The sequence below is a fragment of the Gymnoscopelus braueri genome (genome assembly GCF_963280865.1).
Source record: "Gymnoscopelus braueri genome assembly, chromosome: 10".
NCBI lineage: Eukaryota > Metazoa > Chordata > Actinopteri > Myctophiformes > Myctophidae > Gymnoscopelus > Gymnoscopelus braueri.
This window is the reverse complement of record NC_137611.1, coordinates 25,530,229-25,549,001: the sequence shown is the minus strand read 5'-3', so window position 1 is coordinate 25,549,001 and position 18,773 is coordinate 25,530,229. Positions and strand designations below refer to the sequence as shown.

Sequence of the window (18,773 nt, the reverse complement as noted above, 5' to 3'; positions counted from 1 at the left end):
TTGCATGTATATTGGCTGTTGTATTACTATTTCATAAAAGCGAATTCATGTAAATTCATTGGTCATAAATACCTGCAAAGTACAGTAAGCAGTTTTGTTATCATGAAGTAGTTTATTATGTAATTTATATATATTCTCAGTGCTTTTATTTTTTTGTCCTCCATATCCAACTGCAAATGAAGTATTGCACATTTAGTTAACCAGAATAATACTGTTTTATATATATTATAAATTTAAATTTAAATTATGTCAAACAGGAAATTCAGAATAGTAAGTAAGAAACCTGAGTAATATTTCTAAATGTGTAACATGAATTGGATCAGGAATGGATATTGATTGGAGCAATCAAAATGTGTCAGTAAACTGCAAATGATAGAAATGGTCAAAGAATGTATTTTATTTATTTATTTTTATATTGAGCCAGGCTTCCACATTACCTAATTTTGAGAAAGCTGCCATGATTTTGGTTAAATATATTGCCGGTTGAACCCAGTTTTCAACAGCTACCTTTCTTGATATAAATGTTCTATATTGTATATACAGTAGGCTACATTTATTGTCGGCTATGCATTAAATATGATTTCAAACATATTTATGCAAACTTACATACTGCATATAATATACTATAATATTATATGCACTTAAATCACTCATCAAGAAACAACCAAACCAAACATAAAAACCTTGTGCCAGCTGTTAAGCAGCTATTTAATTTTCATTCCATCTCTGTAAACTGTGCTGTCCATCATTAGGATCAGTGAATCTCCCTGCAGTGTCTTTGTCAGCTTGAAAAGGTTTCAATAGGATTAGGTCACAAGGGATAGGTGAACAGGAGGTCAGTAAGCAACAGAAACTAAAGAAAATGCCCCTGTAAACATCTTTACAGTAAGCTTTCCCATTCAGACCTATTAGCTTCTCTGGGTAACTCCTCCTGACAATAAGATATGGCCAACAGCCGTTCCCCTTTTCCCAGGAGTTTATTTTGGGGGGGGTGGGGTGGCTTGAGCCAGGAGGGCATTGGGGGGGGGGGGGTAGTAGTGGGGGTATGACTGGCTGATGGCCAGGCCGGTCAACTGCACAATCAAGGAGATCAAAGTGTCAATGTGGGCTTAATTACCCACATTGCCCCCCCCCCCCCCCGAAACAAACACACACACACACACACCCCTCATTGGGCAAATTACCCCTCCCTACTCCAGCCCCCTCCCGCCTGTAAAAATGGTAAGTGAGGGCAACAATGCACTCGGTACTGAGAAACTGGGCTTTTCTCTGCACCCCCTCCAGTTCTGTGGACCATCACAAAAGGCTGGCCTATCACTCAGCCACGCTGGCAGGATGCAGCTTCTTTCTGGGTGCTGTGACAATAGAATCTCCTCTTGAGTAGATATGACAATTGTCTGGACACAGGCGACCGGCCTGTCTCCTTATGTCGCACAGACTGAACACGGTGATCTCTGTGTGTGTGTGTGTGTGTGTGTGTGTGTGTGTGTGTGTGTGTGTGTGTGTGTGTGTGTGTGTGTGTGTGTGTGTGTGTGTGTGTGTGTGTGTGTGTGTGTGTGTGTGTGTGTGTGTGTGTGTGTGTGTGTGTGTGTGTGTGTGTGTTTTGAGAGCAAGCAAGAGATGGAGAAACCGCACTCTACACACGCACACAGTGAAATCCTCAGTGTTAATTTAACTCTGAGAATGTTCAAATTGAATCAAATGGGCCTTTCACAGGTCCATTTGGTTACATTTGTACACTCCGAGTTACAAATTGATAAATTAGCTGTGCGTTTTAATGTGCACGGTTCTTTTTGATTTGCTAACACTCCCGTTTCAGTGAGGCAAATGATAAAACAATTACAATAAATTATTGTACACGTTTATAATTACTTGAGACACATTTGAGATTTATTGCAGTTCTATTAGGCCAACATCTAAATTAAATAATGTGCTGACCAAGAGATTTTACATTTATTGTAGAATACATATTGATCTTCAAAGCGTTGATGAATTTATGAAGCCCTGCACTGATTGAATGTATAGATTTATGTAGGCAACAAGACGAGCAGCATATTTGCTTGTAAAACATGTATTCCACAGTCGCCAGAGGCCTTGTAACTGGATCATTTGCTTTGTATGATTACAAAGCCATTAAAATGTGTTTACAGTTGTTTTATTGACCAAATTGTGCACATTATGGGTGGTTGGCAGCATTCAATTAAATAACGAAAAGGTTTAAAATGTATTTCCTGAAAAATCAATACGTACTGCTCAATATTTGAGAAATAATTAACCATGTTTTTTCTGAGATTAATTGTTAAATACCAATATAATTCTATTATTATTGTATGCCTCGTTACTTAGTCACTCATCTGTTTTGAAGCTCAACAAATTGTACGTTATTTGTTCAATACTTATACAAATCCTCAGTTGGCAGGCTCTGGCATCAAGCACTTAGAAAATGTTGCTGCCCGTCTGTGAAAACATATTATCAATGGATTATTGGCTTTTTCCACAGTAATCCATTTTATTCTGAAATACAAAAAATAAAATGTCCTGGTGTTTGATTCAGTAATAGGATTTGAGTTGTGAGCTTGTAAATTGGCGATTTTCACTACTTTGTCATATGATGAAGAATATAGGGCTTAAGTGGTGAAAGTGGGGGACAAGGACATGATAGCAGAGCCCTACTACACTTTGGGCTTCAGCATGTGGCCCAGCATCAGCAGTCAGCTCCTTAGATCAAGCAGGGCGAGGATTAGGATGATTGTCGGCAAACAGCCTGGTGCCCAGTTCACCGAAGGTCAGCTGTTTCTGATGTGTTAATCAGGATTATACCCCTGCAGGATGGGCCAGGCAAGAAAAACAGTTCCGTGCACCCCCACGCCCTCCCTTTACACACACACACACACACACACACACACACACACACACACACACACACACACACACACACACACACACACACACACACACACACACACACACACACACACACACACACACACACACACACGCACACACACACTTGTTTGCACACTCACAACGCATGCGCAAACACACACACACACACACACACACACACACACACACACACACACACACACACACACACACACACACACACACACACACACACACACACACACACACACACACACAGGCTGTAAAAAGTACAAATAACCCCCCCCCCCCTTAATCCCCTAATTAAGCGGGCCCCTCCTCAGTCCTTAACCCTAGCAAACCTCCCAGCCCCTGCACTCAGCGTTTGGTCACCACCAGCCAAGGAACTGCATTGTTTACTGGTGGATTTACTCAGCAGATAAGGGAACCATTTGAAGCCTTAAATGCCCCTGAAGATAAAGTGGAATAGAAGAGAGCGTTGAGTGAGCTTTGAAGAAGGGAGATCACACTCCCTAATCCCAGGATTGAGAGGTCCTCCAGAGTTCACCTATGTTATGTGTATGAATGCAGGGAGGAGGTCTTGAATTGGATTGTCTCTCTTTTGTGAATGGATACTGTTTCACAGGGAACTGGCCAAGCGTGAAAGGTTCAAGTTGCAAACACAACTGACCGTATAGATATGTGTATACACTGTATATATTCATCTGAGAGTGTACAAATGTTGGGTCCATTTGGTTAAATGTGTACACTCTCAGTCATAAATTAATAAATTAATTGCAGATTTGACTGTGTACGCTGAATTATTCAAATAATTGTATTTATTTATTTATTTTAAATATACTATACCTGGGTTTTTATTTTATTTGTTTTGTATCAATATATGCATTTATGAGAATCGTTCCTCTACATGCATGGTGTATGTTGTCATGTGATTCCTATTCAGATTCTTAGATGTACTGTAAAACATCCTTTACTGTACATTGGGTGTCAGTTAACTTTGAATATAATACTCAGTGATGATTTAAAACATGGATTCTCACCGTAAATGCTCCTTGTGTGGTTTCTTACAGGGAATGCTTCTGAAGAGAAGTGGGAAATCGCTCAACAAAGAGTGGAAGAAGAAATATGTGACACTATGTGATAATGGGCTCCTCACCTACCACCCCAGTTTACATGTGAGTCTCACCACTTCCCTTCCCATTATTACCTGTAAGCACTTGCTACAGCCTGTAGTAACATATAGGGTGACATATGTACCATTTAAACGTATTTTGCCTATTCAGCTGAATTCTCTGGATGCAGAATGCACTTTTTACACTCACTCTTTGTGTTGAACTAGTAAGGTTCAAGGTTTCTTTATTGTATGTCTTGTGTACAAGTACTCTGATACATACTGTAAGAGTAAAAGTTATTTTGTTCTGGTTCCTTAGACATTGTAGCAGCAATAATAATATTAAAACATATGCAACATCAAGGATGTTTAAAAAAGGAATAATTAAATGATATCTGCAGTATTAAACTTAATATATGCAGCACCAAGGAAATGAAATAATCAAAGATTAGCAGCAGTTTTAAACAGTTTGTCCATTGGTCCTCGCGCATAAGGTGCTTGAAGGTGCTGTGTGTAAGGTTCCTAAGTTGTAAACATCTGTCTATGCCAGTGTCCTTAGCATTATTGTGCACACAGACTGCATGCTGCTATATATGGATCCCGCAATTGTCCAGTTGTGGAGCATTAGGCCTGTGTAAAGTAGCTATCGGAGCCAACCCTACGACAAAATCTGGGCTATATGACTTTGAATAGTGTTTGCACAATATTGATATCACGTTTCCTCTAAACTTCTTCAATTACAAAACTCAGCACTGTACATCCATGTTTTATGTTTACTGAAATCAACACACGTTTAGCCACTTTTAACATGGTGTGTCTATGTTGGTTATGTCATTATAGACGTGAACTTCACTTCAAATATTTACAAAAATAGTGGTACGACAAAGTATGAAATAGGGCAGTGGTTAAAGGGAAGAAACGGAGAAGTCATAATGACCGTGGTGAACTTGATTTCCTTTGACACTTTTGGAAAGATGCAATCATGAAAATACAAATGATTTTTGATACCTCGATATTGAAGGATCATTCAAATCCACTTCCATATTGGAGTGGTTGATGTATGGCCCAGCCCTCCCTGACACTGTAAGCAGGGATGGAGGAGACGGGAAGGCCTACCGGTCACCACTGTCCCACGTGGTGCCTTGATGCTGGCTAATGGAGACATGGCTGTGCTGCTGCGTGCCCGCCGTGCCCAGACGCCATGCTGGCTTGTATTTATAACGGCTCTCACCGCGTGGCGGCTGAGCCTGACCAGCCTCCCACATCCATCTCTGTCAGCGTCCCGCTGGGCCTCTAATACCTCTTAAACACTCGGCTGGCTGGCAGCAGACAGCTCAGGAGACCCTGTCCCCCCACCACACACACACACACACACACACACACACACACACACACACACACACACACACACACACACACACACACACACACACACACACACACACACATGCCCTGTCCGTCTTTCTCCGAATCCTTTTAATCTTTCTCCATCACTCTCTCTATGGTTCCAGTCTCTGACTTAAACACTGGTTTACAATTCAGCAACACACAGTTAATGACATACTGGGAACTTTTTTAATAACGTGTGTATGTCATGTGTAATCTCACCAAGGTATCCAGAAATTTCTATCGGGTTTGTTCAATATTGTTCAATTACTTCTTTAGCGTGACATGGCTCAGGTGTCGACCCCAACCCCAACATGCTTTATACCAAGCTTAGTATATTATGGCCTTGTTGTATTGACAGTGCGTTAGTGGTTTAATTTACTAGCAGTTATTAGCAGTGCAGTGTAGCGCAGCGGTGATGTATGTAATTGACTGGACGGGCTATCTCTTGATCATTATAGCTGTTACAGGTCATCAGGGCGATCTATGAGTGTTGAGCGTCTCGCGTCTGCTGTCTTTACTCAGGGAGGTGCGATGGGAGCGACGGTTACATTAGCACCGTAGCAGCTCAGACTCATTCGGAGCAGCGAAGCAGAGAAAGAGTAAAGAAAAAAGGGAGGGGGGAAAGGGAGATGGAAAAAGAGGGGAGGGAGGGAGAGGGGAACCTTTAATTTCGCAGTCAGCCAAGCCATCCACACAATCACCTTCTGTTAATTCTATCAGCTACATCAATTAAATTGTTTGTAGAAACTAATTGAATGTGGCTTAATCACACATCTTAATAGCTTTGCACGCTTCGATCTGGCTGTTAATTCCCGCAATAAAATGAAATGAGAGCGCTCACTGGGTAATTAGCGAGGAGGCTTGGGAAAGAAATGAGTGCTTTATGACATGGTAATAAAGCAGAGGAGCCAGTGAGGGGACAGCGAAGGCCGAGCTCGTCTCTTTCTGGGCCTTTTTCTGCTGAGCCCAATGATTTTCACCTTGGCTTCCCACATTTGGGGCGAGAATCGCTTAAAACCGAATCAAATGGCCAAATTGAAGGAGAATGAGACTGTTTGCATTCATTAAGCCTCGCATCCCTCCGTGCGGAGGGGTGGCGTGGGCACAGGTGATGTGTAATGGCTCTACACTACAGTCATTTTCCACTGTCACAAACACCCTCCGTTTACTTTGTGTGGGAATGGAGAACTGAATAGTGTTTTCAATCTGTTGTCCTTGGCTTGCATGATTCAGATTATACTTTGTTTAATAATTTGGGTGAATCACCTGCAGACCCACGTGCGTGCGTGCACGTGTGTGCGCACATTCAACGAGAACCCCAAGCACATTATTTGCGTAGTCTGAATTACTTGAACTTTGAGCTCAATAGACATAACAGTTTGTCATGCTAATGGATTTAATGTTCTAATATGTTCCAGGACTACATGCAGAACGTGCACGGGAAAGAGATTGACCTGCTCAGGACAACAGTGAAGGTTCCGGGGAAGCGGCCGCCTCGAGCGGTGGCCACCGTCCCTCCCACCGCCAGTCCCAAAACCAATGGTCTGACCAAGGACCGCAGCACGTTGCAGCTGGGTGTAGGAACCACAGGTGAGAGGTCCAGGTTCACCATGACGCTGAATGTTTAGTCCATAGTAAATTACATATAATACTGTTAATTTAACCCGAGAGTGTACAAAATGGAACCTGTAAGGGTCTGTAACACTAAACACACACCGGGGCGATTTTTTCCATGCGAATAATATGTTTTTTTTCAAAAACCTTATAAAGTCAATGCAAGCTTCCACACCAGTTTCGCGGAGCGAAAAAAGCGTCTTTTAATTATTCGGAACGAGTCCGAATTTAGCGTATATTCGCATATTCGCCGGTGTGTAACCGCCTTTAGTGTTGGGAGTAACGTGTTACTTTAGCTCCACTACCTTTTGCGGTAACTAATTAAGTTTAACAATTCAGTAACACTGTTGCAATTACTGAAATTTTAATGGGCTTGTTACTTGTTACTTTATGTGAAAATGACAACTTCAGAGGATTAAAGTTTTATTATCAATCGGCAGTGAACTACTCACTCTGTGACCTCTGTAGCTGTAGAGTCAAATGTCAAATTCTTACCTTTTCTGAACACTGTATCAAAAATGTAAAAGTATCTGTAGTTCCCTACAGATGTCTAGCTCCAACAGTCTGGAACATTTTTATTGATGGGTTGAAACTATGTTTTACGTCCTGTTTTTGCCAGCCTGCGCTGAATTTGTACGAATGGACCCTTACGGGCCCCTTTGGTTCCATTTGTACATTCTCAGAGTTGAATTTCCACTATGGATTTGACTGTGTTAATTGTATTCACATTATTGAAGAATATCACAGAATTATTCTCAACTCTTCACACCAACATGTCATTCTTGTGTATGCTTTTTGGGATGAATGTCAACCCTGTGGCTTTATGTCAAGAACTCAGGTTATTATTTTTATGGTTATGAAATCTTAATATTTATAAATTATATTATAACTAAAACATACAGTATATTATTAATAGAAAAGGGATTATGAGGGTAAAGTACCCACCCCTGTGTCTAGGGGTTTGAATCCACGTGGTGCTTCCGGCTTGGCCGAGCATCTATACGAACACAATTTGTCGGAGGGAAGCTGGGCGGGGAGGCTGATTCACGTTCTCTTACGGCAGTGGTCCTTGAGGTGGTCCTTGAGGGGGTTCCAGGTGATCCCCAGCTAAATGATGGAGAGTTGGTAACCAAATGGACCCGTATAGATCTGTAAAATGAAACCTGGTTTCATTTTACACTCTCAAGAGTTAAATTATTGTTAAACATCTGCATTACATAATGTACAAGAAGTTGTTATTTTATTTTGAGCAACGTTTGCCTGCTATCTCTCCTATGATGGCACATCAATACAGCATGGAATTGTTGACAAAATCGTATCTAGCGATAGTCGGTCTGAGAGTCTAAATCTCATCAAATGGTGGTCTGTGGCTCAAATGCAGAATAAATAATGGACCTTGATATGAAAAGGGTTGAAAACCACTGTCCTACCGGTTGGGGTGGCGCCTGTTAGTGGGGAATGCTGAGCAAGAGGAGCAGGACGAAGGCTCTCTGTCCTTGCGGTGGGGGCACCTCACTGGCAGGTGAGCCAGAAGGGTATAACAGCAATTGGCAAGCAGTGGGAGGAATGAATTGTCATAACGACAAAAAAAGGGTGAAAATAATTGGGTACCATAAATGTATAAAAAAAACGCCTGGCCGGGTTGCCTACCCAGGGCTGTGTCAGTCGTGGGGTGCAGCCGTGAGGATACGAGGGGGGAAATAGAGTTTATAAAAAAAGATGTTGCAACCTTTTGCATTTGTGGTGGTGGCCCCTACGGGTAGAAGTGAAAGTGTTTTTGGAGGTGCACTTTATAGAGGCCCCGCCACATGCAATTACAATTTGGCATGATTGGATGCTGCGTTCATGATATATGGCATGTTATGTAAGAGATGGACAATTGTATTATCTAATTATCTAATTTCAGTATGAAAAGATGTTTGACAGACATTGTCACATGTCGCACAAGAGCATTTGTACCTAATCTTATTTTTGTCCCCTATGGGTGTAAGTGAACACTTCTTTCTCTGCGTTGTTTAGAGGCCCCTCATTGTGTGATAAAAAGATTGGGGCATTTTTGGCAAAATGGGCCCCTCCCGCAAAGTTTGGAAGGCAATCGTAGCCTATGATTGAATATGAAAAACCTGACTAATACATTTTGATCACATGACTCCAGACATAATCTATACCGATTTACATGAGTTTTGGATAATTGATCACATGACTCTAGACATAATCTATACCGATTTACATGAGTTTTGGATATTTGATCACATGACTCCAGACATAATCTATACCGATTTACATGAGTTTTGGATAAAATCCCTAAAGAGTAGTACCAAAAAGTTAAAATGTTTTTGATTGTTCAACCTACTGTTCAACAGTTATAGGCCAAAACAAGCTGAAGCTGTCATCGCTCTACCATGATTTTCTTGGCCTCCTGGGAGTGTGCAGTGCATACAAAGTTACACACCGAAGACTGACAGACAGACAGACAGAATCACAGGAGCAAAAACATAATCCCGCTCTGTGCCATTCTAGCCTGGTGGAGATAATTAGTATAAGTAAATATAATACATAGATATTATTTCTTAAAAACACCCACACTAAGGCCAATGAGCCATTAGAAGGTACAAGGTGGTTGTTTAGCAGTAGCTGTACCTTTTTATATGACCGTATTCAATTATTAAAGTATGATGTTTCTTTTGGGTTAATCATACAAAGCCACTCCCAACAGATCAATTATCTCCTTTTCTTATTTTTCAATAATGTAAATGAGTTGCTGCAAAGAATACACAATGATGCCTTAATGAGTACTTGAGAAATCTATTACGTTTCATCATTACACATGGAATTTGAAAATGAGTCCCTGTTTAAATATCAATCCTATGTTGACCCATTCATTCCGGGAACGCGTCTACAAAGGTCTTCTAAATCCTTACAGTTTTCTGAAAACCATCTGTTGCTATAATATCAGTGGTGCTCAAACTTTTTCTTGTCAAGGACCCACAAAATTATATGTATTTGGTCGCACACCCCCATCTCAAAATATTTTGTTCCAAGGACCCCCCAGAAGCAAAGATTTGAGTTAAAAATGTTCGCTTTAAAAATATATATATTCATAGATTTGCAGAAATTATCAAGATTTTTTCAAAAATAGCAGATCTACAAGCTCATAGCGCGGCACTCGATGCCGCGCTATGAGCTTGTATATCTGCTATTTTTGTATTAAAGGGATACTCCACTTTCAAATAAAATAAACATTTAAAAAATATATAAAAAATAAATGAAAAAAGTAATGGAAAAATCACGGCCCCCTCACGCATTAGAGTGTCCTACTAATGTGTGAGGGGGCCGTGATTTTGCCATAACTTCTTTCATTTTTTTAAAATATTTTTTTTAAATGTTTATTTTATTTGAAAGTGAAGTATCCCTTTAAGTATAAAAGTATATAATAATGGTTATAGCTAAAATGACAAAGATGCGTTCCCGGATTGAATGGGTTAAAAGAAAACTCCTACCACAGTAAGATCTACCATCGTCCCGTTCTTTTTTTTCTGCTGCTATAACACTGACCTAATAAATGGCTCAATCCATCCATTGTAGTGTGGTTACAGAAACAATGGCCAGGTACATCCCTGACATCTTGCCAAGGATTCCCACCTCTCAGGCTTATAAATAGAGCGGTGTGGCGAGCTGACTGCGCCTCTAGAGGCTAGAGAGAGCAGCCCTTGGCACGCTCAGAGAGCCAAACGCCTGTGATTTGGATTTAGGGGTTAAGATTAAGAGTAATTAATACTAATTAGCAAGGTGATCCCCGGAGGGAGGAGAGGTCGGCGGTGGAACAGGCATAGCGTTTCCTTCACTCGGGGGCTGGAGCTAATTGCTTGAGAGTGGGTGCGATGCCAAAAGACGACTCAGCTGGGACCACGGGCCGACCACTGGCCAGACAAGTCACTGTCGGTGCCCGGCCGCGGTGTTTCCGTCTGGACCCACGTTGAATGGGTTAATCAGTCAAAAAAACAGAGAAGATTTAGGAGTTTACAGAGCAGAGGACAAAGGATGGAGGTTGTGTTCCAACCCATAAACAATTAACCTTGAGCGCAGGGTAGAGGATAGGTGACACATGCAGTCATCCAGGGAGACAAAGACCTGCTACTGGGGGCCTGGAAAAGAGGCCACATCAGGTTTTGAGGGGAAACAACACCATTTTTAGGGGCTGATTTTGATTCTTTTAGTTGACTTCTCATTATCGTAATAATCTGACTTTGTTGATGAGAGGGCTATGTCCTGAGACGAGATTCTTCACCCTCAAGTATCCAAGCTGATGTCTCTCATTTCCACCATTTGTACATCAGGAAAACAATGGCAGGAAGATTTGCCTTGATCTCCATTTAGCAAAAAGAAAGGTTACAAATCACACTGGGCTTCTCTCGTGGTGGAGGACCCTTCCCTGATTATGCGATCGGGATTTTGATTTCATTAGACATGCAATTGATGGAGGGAACAAAGGGGTAATTTTTCATTCACGGCGTCCGAATCACAAGCCTTGTGTAATTCATTCATTCCTTAGATCTAAAGACCTTTATAATCACAGGGAGAAGAGGAAGCGCAGATGGAGGCAGGAGGAGAGAGAGTAAGGCGGGGGGGGGGGTTAGATGGAGAGGAGAGGATGAGAATAGGAGAGACAGAGAGTAAATGAGAGAACGCATGTGCTTGCTTGCGTCCCGGGCGGCCGGGTTTAATTCCTTCGGCGGTTGCCGAGCGAGCGGAACCGTTTTTAAATATGATCCCCCATGTTAACATGCATTCCGCTGTGTCACCGGCGACAGATACATTGTATCAAAGTATTAATGGGCCCAATCAGTTTTAATCAATCCTGTGGGTGAGGGTAGAGATCCTGACTTTGGAAGCCCATTCTGCAACTATTATTCTGCAACACAGTCTTCCCCCACAGCTGCAACCTCCGGGACATTATAACCAGTAGACTTTTACCCACTGACCACCAGCCTCTGCCACTGCCCACATCGCTCTGTTGATGGAGAGAAGCTCATAGCTTGTAGATCGGCTATTTTTGAAAAATCTTGAAAATGTGTGCAAATCTTTGAATATATATTTTATATATATATATATATATATATATATATATATATATATATATATATATATATATATATATATATATATATATATACATAAACATTTTTAACTCATATTTGTGGGGGGTCCCTGGAACAAAATGTTTTGAGATGAGGTCAAATACATATAATTTTATATTTAAAAAAAATCATGTCCTTGACATGAAAAAGTTTGAGAACCACTTATGTATAGCAACATGAGTTTTTCAGAAAACTGTTAGGATTTAGAAGACATTTGTAGAATCCCCAGAAGCAAAGATTTGAGTTATATAAAATACATTTATATTTTCAAAGATTTGCACACATTTTCATGATAAAAAAGAAAAGCTGATCTACAAGCTCATGGTGCGGCACTTGATGCACTATGAGCTTGTACTGTACATCTGCTATTTTGAATAGCCAAAGACATCTTTTCCCGGATTGAATGGGCTAAGCTCTGCAAATAGTAACGTGTCCATGTTCAGGTATATGTGTTTAGCATTTAACACTCTGGCATGGGTCTTCATATGAATAGCTGATTCTGTGTTCTCTTTTGACTCAGTCAAGTCCCAGAGGGAATGACTGCTTCGGGGGGTGGTGGGGGGACGGGGGGGACGGTGTAGCAGCAGCAGCTGTAGTAGTAGTAGGGGCAGAGGAGATGTCTAGGCGTTAGTAGTTATGATGATGGCGGTGGTGGATTACGCGGCCCCACAGCTGCAGATGATGTGCTGCTCGGGTCCACATTAGCATGAATGCTTCATTATCCCACTACTTGTACATAATGGCAACAACTCCACGGAGGGGTCAGGCCTCGACACGGCTCATCAGCCCGCTGACGGCCGAGCCTAAAGAGAAATGAGGAGCAAGGCAGCGCTGCTCCCCGCTAATCCATCGCCTCTACTTAACACCCCAGCCCTGAATGGCCTGGAGAACACGCTGTGACTTAAGCTTATATGTGTGTGTGCATGTACATACTATAGTATGTATACATACTATATATATTTTGCGTGTGTGCGCAGTTGCACAGTCAGTGAGAGTGTTATTAGCACTATGTTCTGTATTAACTCGATCTTTTCTGAAATGTGAGATGAACGGATTGAAGTGCAATATATTAATTAAGCATAATATTTAGAAACATTATTGATAATGTTGTAGACCAACAAGACCTGTGTTTTTTATTTAACAGAAATGTCCCCTCTCCTGTCTTGCTAATTGCTTATATCTACGTGTAGCAGTTCTTCTGTAAATGGCTGTTGAACTGCCTTTGCATGTTGTCGTTGTGCGAGTCGTCTCCGAGATCTCCTTAAGCATTCGTGATGCAATCTGCTGAATGGATGTGTATAGGAAGGGGGCCTCAAGCAATTAAGGTTCACCAAATATCCTATATTCTACATCGGTGACATTGATCAAATGAACACTGTGCTGTGGAGCTTTGTATGTTTGGCAAATGACCTCCAAGAAACATCATATCATGTTTTTCACACGCAAATCGTTGAAGACTTTATGGGGTTTTTATGCATATGCAATTTCTTTACAGAACTATGGATTTCCATTTGGTTGAGTTTTAATGCCAGTTATTAAGTTCACAAAGTTTTAATACATGTGGGCATATCTGCATTTAATCTCTGTCCTTGACATATTTATAGAGGAAAAGGAATTGGTGTAAACTAAACATGGGCTGCGTAGACCCCCTGGGTTCATTGAGGGTGTATCAGGGGGTCCCCTGCTAAATGATTGATAGTTAAGAACCAAATGGACCTTTACAGCTCTGTAACTCTATTTGTACACTTTCAGAGTGAAATTAACGCTGATGATTTTACAGTGTTTATTGGGGTCCTAGAGATTTAAAACAAATCATATCAAATGTGCGGTCCTTGCCCTAATGCATATTAAACTGGGGTCAAAGGTTGAGAATCACTAGACTGTTTTCTACATAGTATATTGTAGCAACAGTCTAATGTTGACTGTCCAGAACTGCTTTTGTCATCCTATAACATTGTTCTTTGGCACGGTCAGGCTGGATGGGGCTAGAGCCTATAGTCTTTATGTTTTGGTGTAGTCAGGCTGTATAGGATTAGAGCGTAGAAACGTTATGTTTTTGTGCAGTCCAGCTGTAGAGGACTAAAGTCTATAATATTAATGTTTTGGTGCAGTCAGGCTGTACAGGACTAGAGCCTATAAAGTTTGTTTTGGTGCAGTCATGCTGTACAGGACTAGAGCCTATAACATTAATGTTTTGGTGCAGTCAGGCTAGAGCCTATAACCTAAGACAGCACCGCAACTTCAATTGATTTCCTGTATCTGTGTCACATGGGTGGCCGCCCCTTTAGGAAACCAGAAGCAGGTTGTGAGTTTCTTAATTCCAATGGAGAAGTGAATGTGACCACAGATTATGACAGATTCTTTCGCCCCATAGTTACTGAGTTCTGAAGTTTCTGACCCTAAAATGTCATCTTTCAGAGTAACCCATCAGGAGAAAAAATGTCTTTGTTCAAGACCTGTATGTATTAGGAACACACTTGTATGATATCTAGCTCATGGGGCGTTTGTGAGATCTAATGAAAAACTGTAGTCATGTGGGGTGACTGCGCCCACTTGGGAGACCGGAAGTGTCTCACTAGCGAGTCTTGGAATGCAGTATCTTCTCTATTAAGGATCTTTGCTATAACCTTTCTGCTTTGGTGCAGTCTACGCTGGGCAAGAACGACTACTGAAAGTGTCTAAGCAGAAGTACAGGAAGTACCACCCAAGGAAGTTGGGTTGATGATGTGCAAACCTGTTTACATTCCCGATGCATCAAAACGTGTCGTAATTGGTTGAAAAAGATAGCTTCCGGGAGATACAACGGAAGCCCGATCCTGTAGACACTTTCTGTCATAGTTCTTTACCAGGCTTTTCTCCTGCCGAGATGAGAAAAGGCTGGAAACGACGTACGCTGCAGTCAGGCCGGATGGGGTTAGGTAGCACAATGCTCTTCTAATGCCACCAGCTGATTATTTCTCCACTGTAATTACATTATCCTCCCCTTTATGCAGGAGTGGTCTCTGTGGGCTAATGGATACAGCCATGTTTAATTCATCAATATTCAGCATCCAATTTGACAATTAGACACGATTGTTGAATTTTAAATATCAGCCCAAGTTACTTTTTTACTTGTCTAGTACCCCCCCACCGATGAGGCAGTGTAATGTAGTGATGTATCTCTACTTTGATAGTATGCAAAGACACATTGTTGTTGTTAAACAATTACACCAAGGTGATAACCTATGATGATAGTTTTAAAAACTTTTTCTATAAATAAATAATTCTAATTTGTCAACATTTTGGAAAAATTATCAGATCTACAAGCCTCACAACATGTTGCATCGCAGTGTGAGCTTGTAGATTTTGTTTTGAATTGTTGAATAGGGCTTATGTGGCTAATTAGATACAATGGATTGTTAAACATTTCATTGTCTAACAATAAACGGTTATAACCAAACGTAAAACATTCAAATCTTGCTATTGTTCTTGTGTTAATGTGAGCCATTGCATTACAAAAAAAAATGAATTAGTCAAAATATTATATATATATATATACATTTTCCCTTTCTCCCTATCATTCAGTTATCACTTATTCAAAAGCAAAGTTTAACAATTTCTCTTCGATACCCCCCTGCCCTGCTCTCCTCTTTTCTCCTCTCTGATTTGAACATGCTAATTTAGTCGGTTCTCCCCAGCATGATACCCCCGCTCTCTCTCTCATTCTTGCTGTGTTCCCGCTCCCTCCCCTCTGGGACCTGAAGATTAATATTCCCGGGCCCAACAAGATAATTACTGATACTAATTAGACATGATTATGTGAATTTGATACACTTATTACTCTGGATAATGAGTAGGACGTATTATCCTAACAAGAGCCCGTGCCGCTCAGTTTACTTTACACATGACACACTATATTTCCTGTTATTGTCACCTCAATCAGAAACCCACACCGATAAATATCAACTAAAAGGCCCCGATATGTGAAGGCAAAAGTTAGGGATGCAAGATGTTTCATGTTAAATTATTTGGGTATTATTCTTTACTTTGGGTGTCAAAACTTATTTTGTTTTGTTATTATATATATATACACCTATATTTATACTTTTAAAGTCAATTATCATTTATCTACATAGCATAGTGTAATATCTTAAATTCAATATAGTGATAAGAATTGCTTTCAGTATCGTCAACTGTTTGGGAATATAGATGTGGGAATCTTTACACTTTAATAAAAAATAAAGTACTGTATGTTCCCTTGTTAAAAGTCTATCAATATGTTATTGGAGCAAATTGTATGGCATGGGAAAGTCAATTTGACTACATATAATATAATATAATATAATAATTACACAGCAACTGAACCGTTGCTGTGTAATCTGTGATTGTACACTGATTGAAAGGGCACCAGTGACTCTTCAGAGTAGTTAGAGATCTGCTTTAAGCTTGATTTGTGCATCAGTGTCGCAGGCAGAACATAGCGGATCTACAAGCCCACAACGCGTCACTCCGCACCGCGTTGTGGGTTTGTAGATCTGCTAGTTTCTGCACGTGACACATCACACGACGGCGTACAAATGAAGCATTGGAGCGTTGGAGTGCTGGAGAACAGGAGGGAAAGGACCCCACACGGCGCAAGCCTAGCCCATGAATTAGTAAAGAGAGCCGGGCGTCCGCGGCTCTGCCTGATTGGAAGTTGGGGAGAGAACGCCTGCTGACGCCAGAGGAGATGGATGTGGCAGTCAGAGGGATGAGGCAAGATAATTAGCGTACCGAGTGTATCTTGTTAATTAAGGGCTAATTAGAGGCAGAGGCGGAGGGAGAGAGGGGCTGTCTGTGCGTGCGTGTGTGCGTGGGGGGTGTTGTGATGGGGGATGCTAGTGCTGAAATCATGCAACAAGAAAGACGTGCACAAATAAGGTGGCGGTGACATTGTATTTGCTACACTGCCTGGAGTCAATACTATCATTGACATGTCATCATCATCATCATCATCAACCACATTTTTGTCAACCGGTTCATCAGCCAACACAGTCAAATCCTCAGTGTTAATGTATCAATGTGTAACTCTTGAGAGTCAACTCTCAGAGTTAAAGGTGGAAATTAACCACTTGAACCCCATCATCCATATTATGGGGGGAATATTAGACAAAATTAGGCGATATCGCCTATTTTTGGACAAGAGATATGGTGTGGGGGGGGGGGGGGAGCAGTCCAAGTACAGAGCCAAGTACAGAGCCAACTCAGGTCCAGTTTGCTAATTCTAGACGGTTTAAGTGGTTAAACCGAGTTGTTTGTTTATTTTCGCAGGCGCTCCTCATTCCAACAGCAGCACTTCTCTGCAGTCGGGTGCGTCGGTGTTCGCCGGCGGTAAGGACGGCATGCACCAGCGCTCCTTCTCCGTGTCCAGCGCTGACCAGTGGAACGAAGCCGTCATCAACACCAGCACAAGCAGCGGGGCTGGTAAGACCTCCAGCATCACCTTCTAATCTGCACTTTAAAATCCTGAGTGTTCATTTAACTCTGAGAGAGTACAAATGGACCCGTCCATTTCGTTCCATTTGTATACTCATAGAGTTGAGAATGAACAAAAAGGAGTTTACTGTGTAGATTTTCCTCACCTTTTCTCAGTAAAATCCTCAGTAATAATTAAACCGTAACGGATCCATTTGCGTCAATTTTCACACTCTAGAGTTCAATTAACACTGAGTTCAATTAACACATCTGTATACACACACACACCCCCCCCCCACACACACACACACTCACACACACATACACACACGTGTGTATATAAATAAATATATATATGTGTGTGTGTGTGTGTATATATGTGTGTGTATATATATATATATATATATATATATATATATATATATATATATATATATATATATATACACACACACACACACACACACACACACACACACACACACACACACACACACACACACACACACACACACACACACACACACACACACACACACATATATACACATAAAATACAGCTGGCAGCCAACATTGCAGGTAGTGGAATTCTAGTAGTGTATATATATATATATATATATATATATATATATATATATATATATATACTACTAAAATTCCACTGCCTGCAATGTTGGCTGCCAGCTGTATTTTATGTGCATGGGACAGTAAACACGTTGAACCTTGATATAATAAATGATCATGAGGGCATGAATGGAGTCTCGTGAACAACAACGAAACACATAACCGAGAGAGACTCCAAAAAGATCTCATCTGTAAACACGTCTGATGCAATCTGATGCAATTTGACATTTGCGGGGGGTATTCTTGGACGAAAGCTAATTTTCCTAATTAGTTGATGGCCTCCGTGATCGGCGTGCCCTTTTCACCCGCTGATATAGGTGAGGACGCCCCTCCAAAGAGAGGAACGTTACTATGCGATCCATACCCCTCCACCCCCACGCTCCGTCACGCTGCACCTTGTCAGTACTTGAGTGAAATAAAATAATACATTCACCGTGCATGTCCACCCCCCCCCCCCCCCCCCTTCTCTCTCTCTCTCCCTCTCTCTCTCTGACTCTCTCTCCCTCTGTCTGTCTGTCTCTCTTTGCTTCCGAAGAGGAAAATGAATGCTTTTCGGGGGTACCATTCATCACCAGTTA

At 41.3% G+C, this 18,773-nt stretch overlaps 1 protein-coding gene across 5 annotated transcripts in view; it reads left to right on the top strand.

The window, feature by feature from the left end:
• agap3 (ArfGAP with GTPase domain, ankyrin repeat and PH domain 3) overlaps positions 1–18,773 on the top strand; it is a 134,691-nt gene that overhangs the window by 84,011 nt on the left and 31,907 nt on the right. For all 5 annotated transcript variants that reach the window (XM_080441228.1, XM_080441229.1, XM_080441230.1 and 2 more), the window contains 3 exons: positions 3,957–4,061; positions 6,805–6,976; positions 17,428–17,580. In XM_080441228.1, coding sequence (XP_080297354.1) covers positions 3,957–4,061; positions 6,805–6,976; positions 17,428–17,580 — 430 coding nt within the window. The remainder of the gene's footprint in view (positions 1–3,956; positions 4,062–6,804; positions 6,977–17,427; positions 17,581–18,773) is intronic.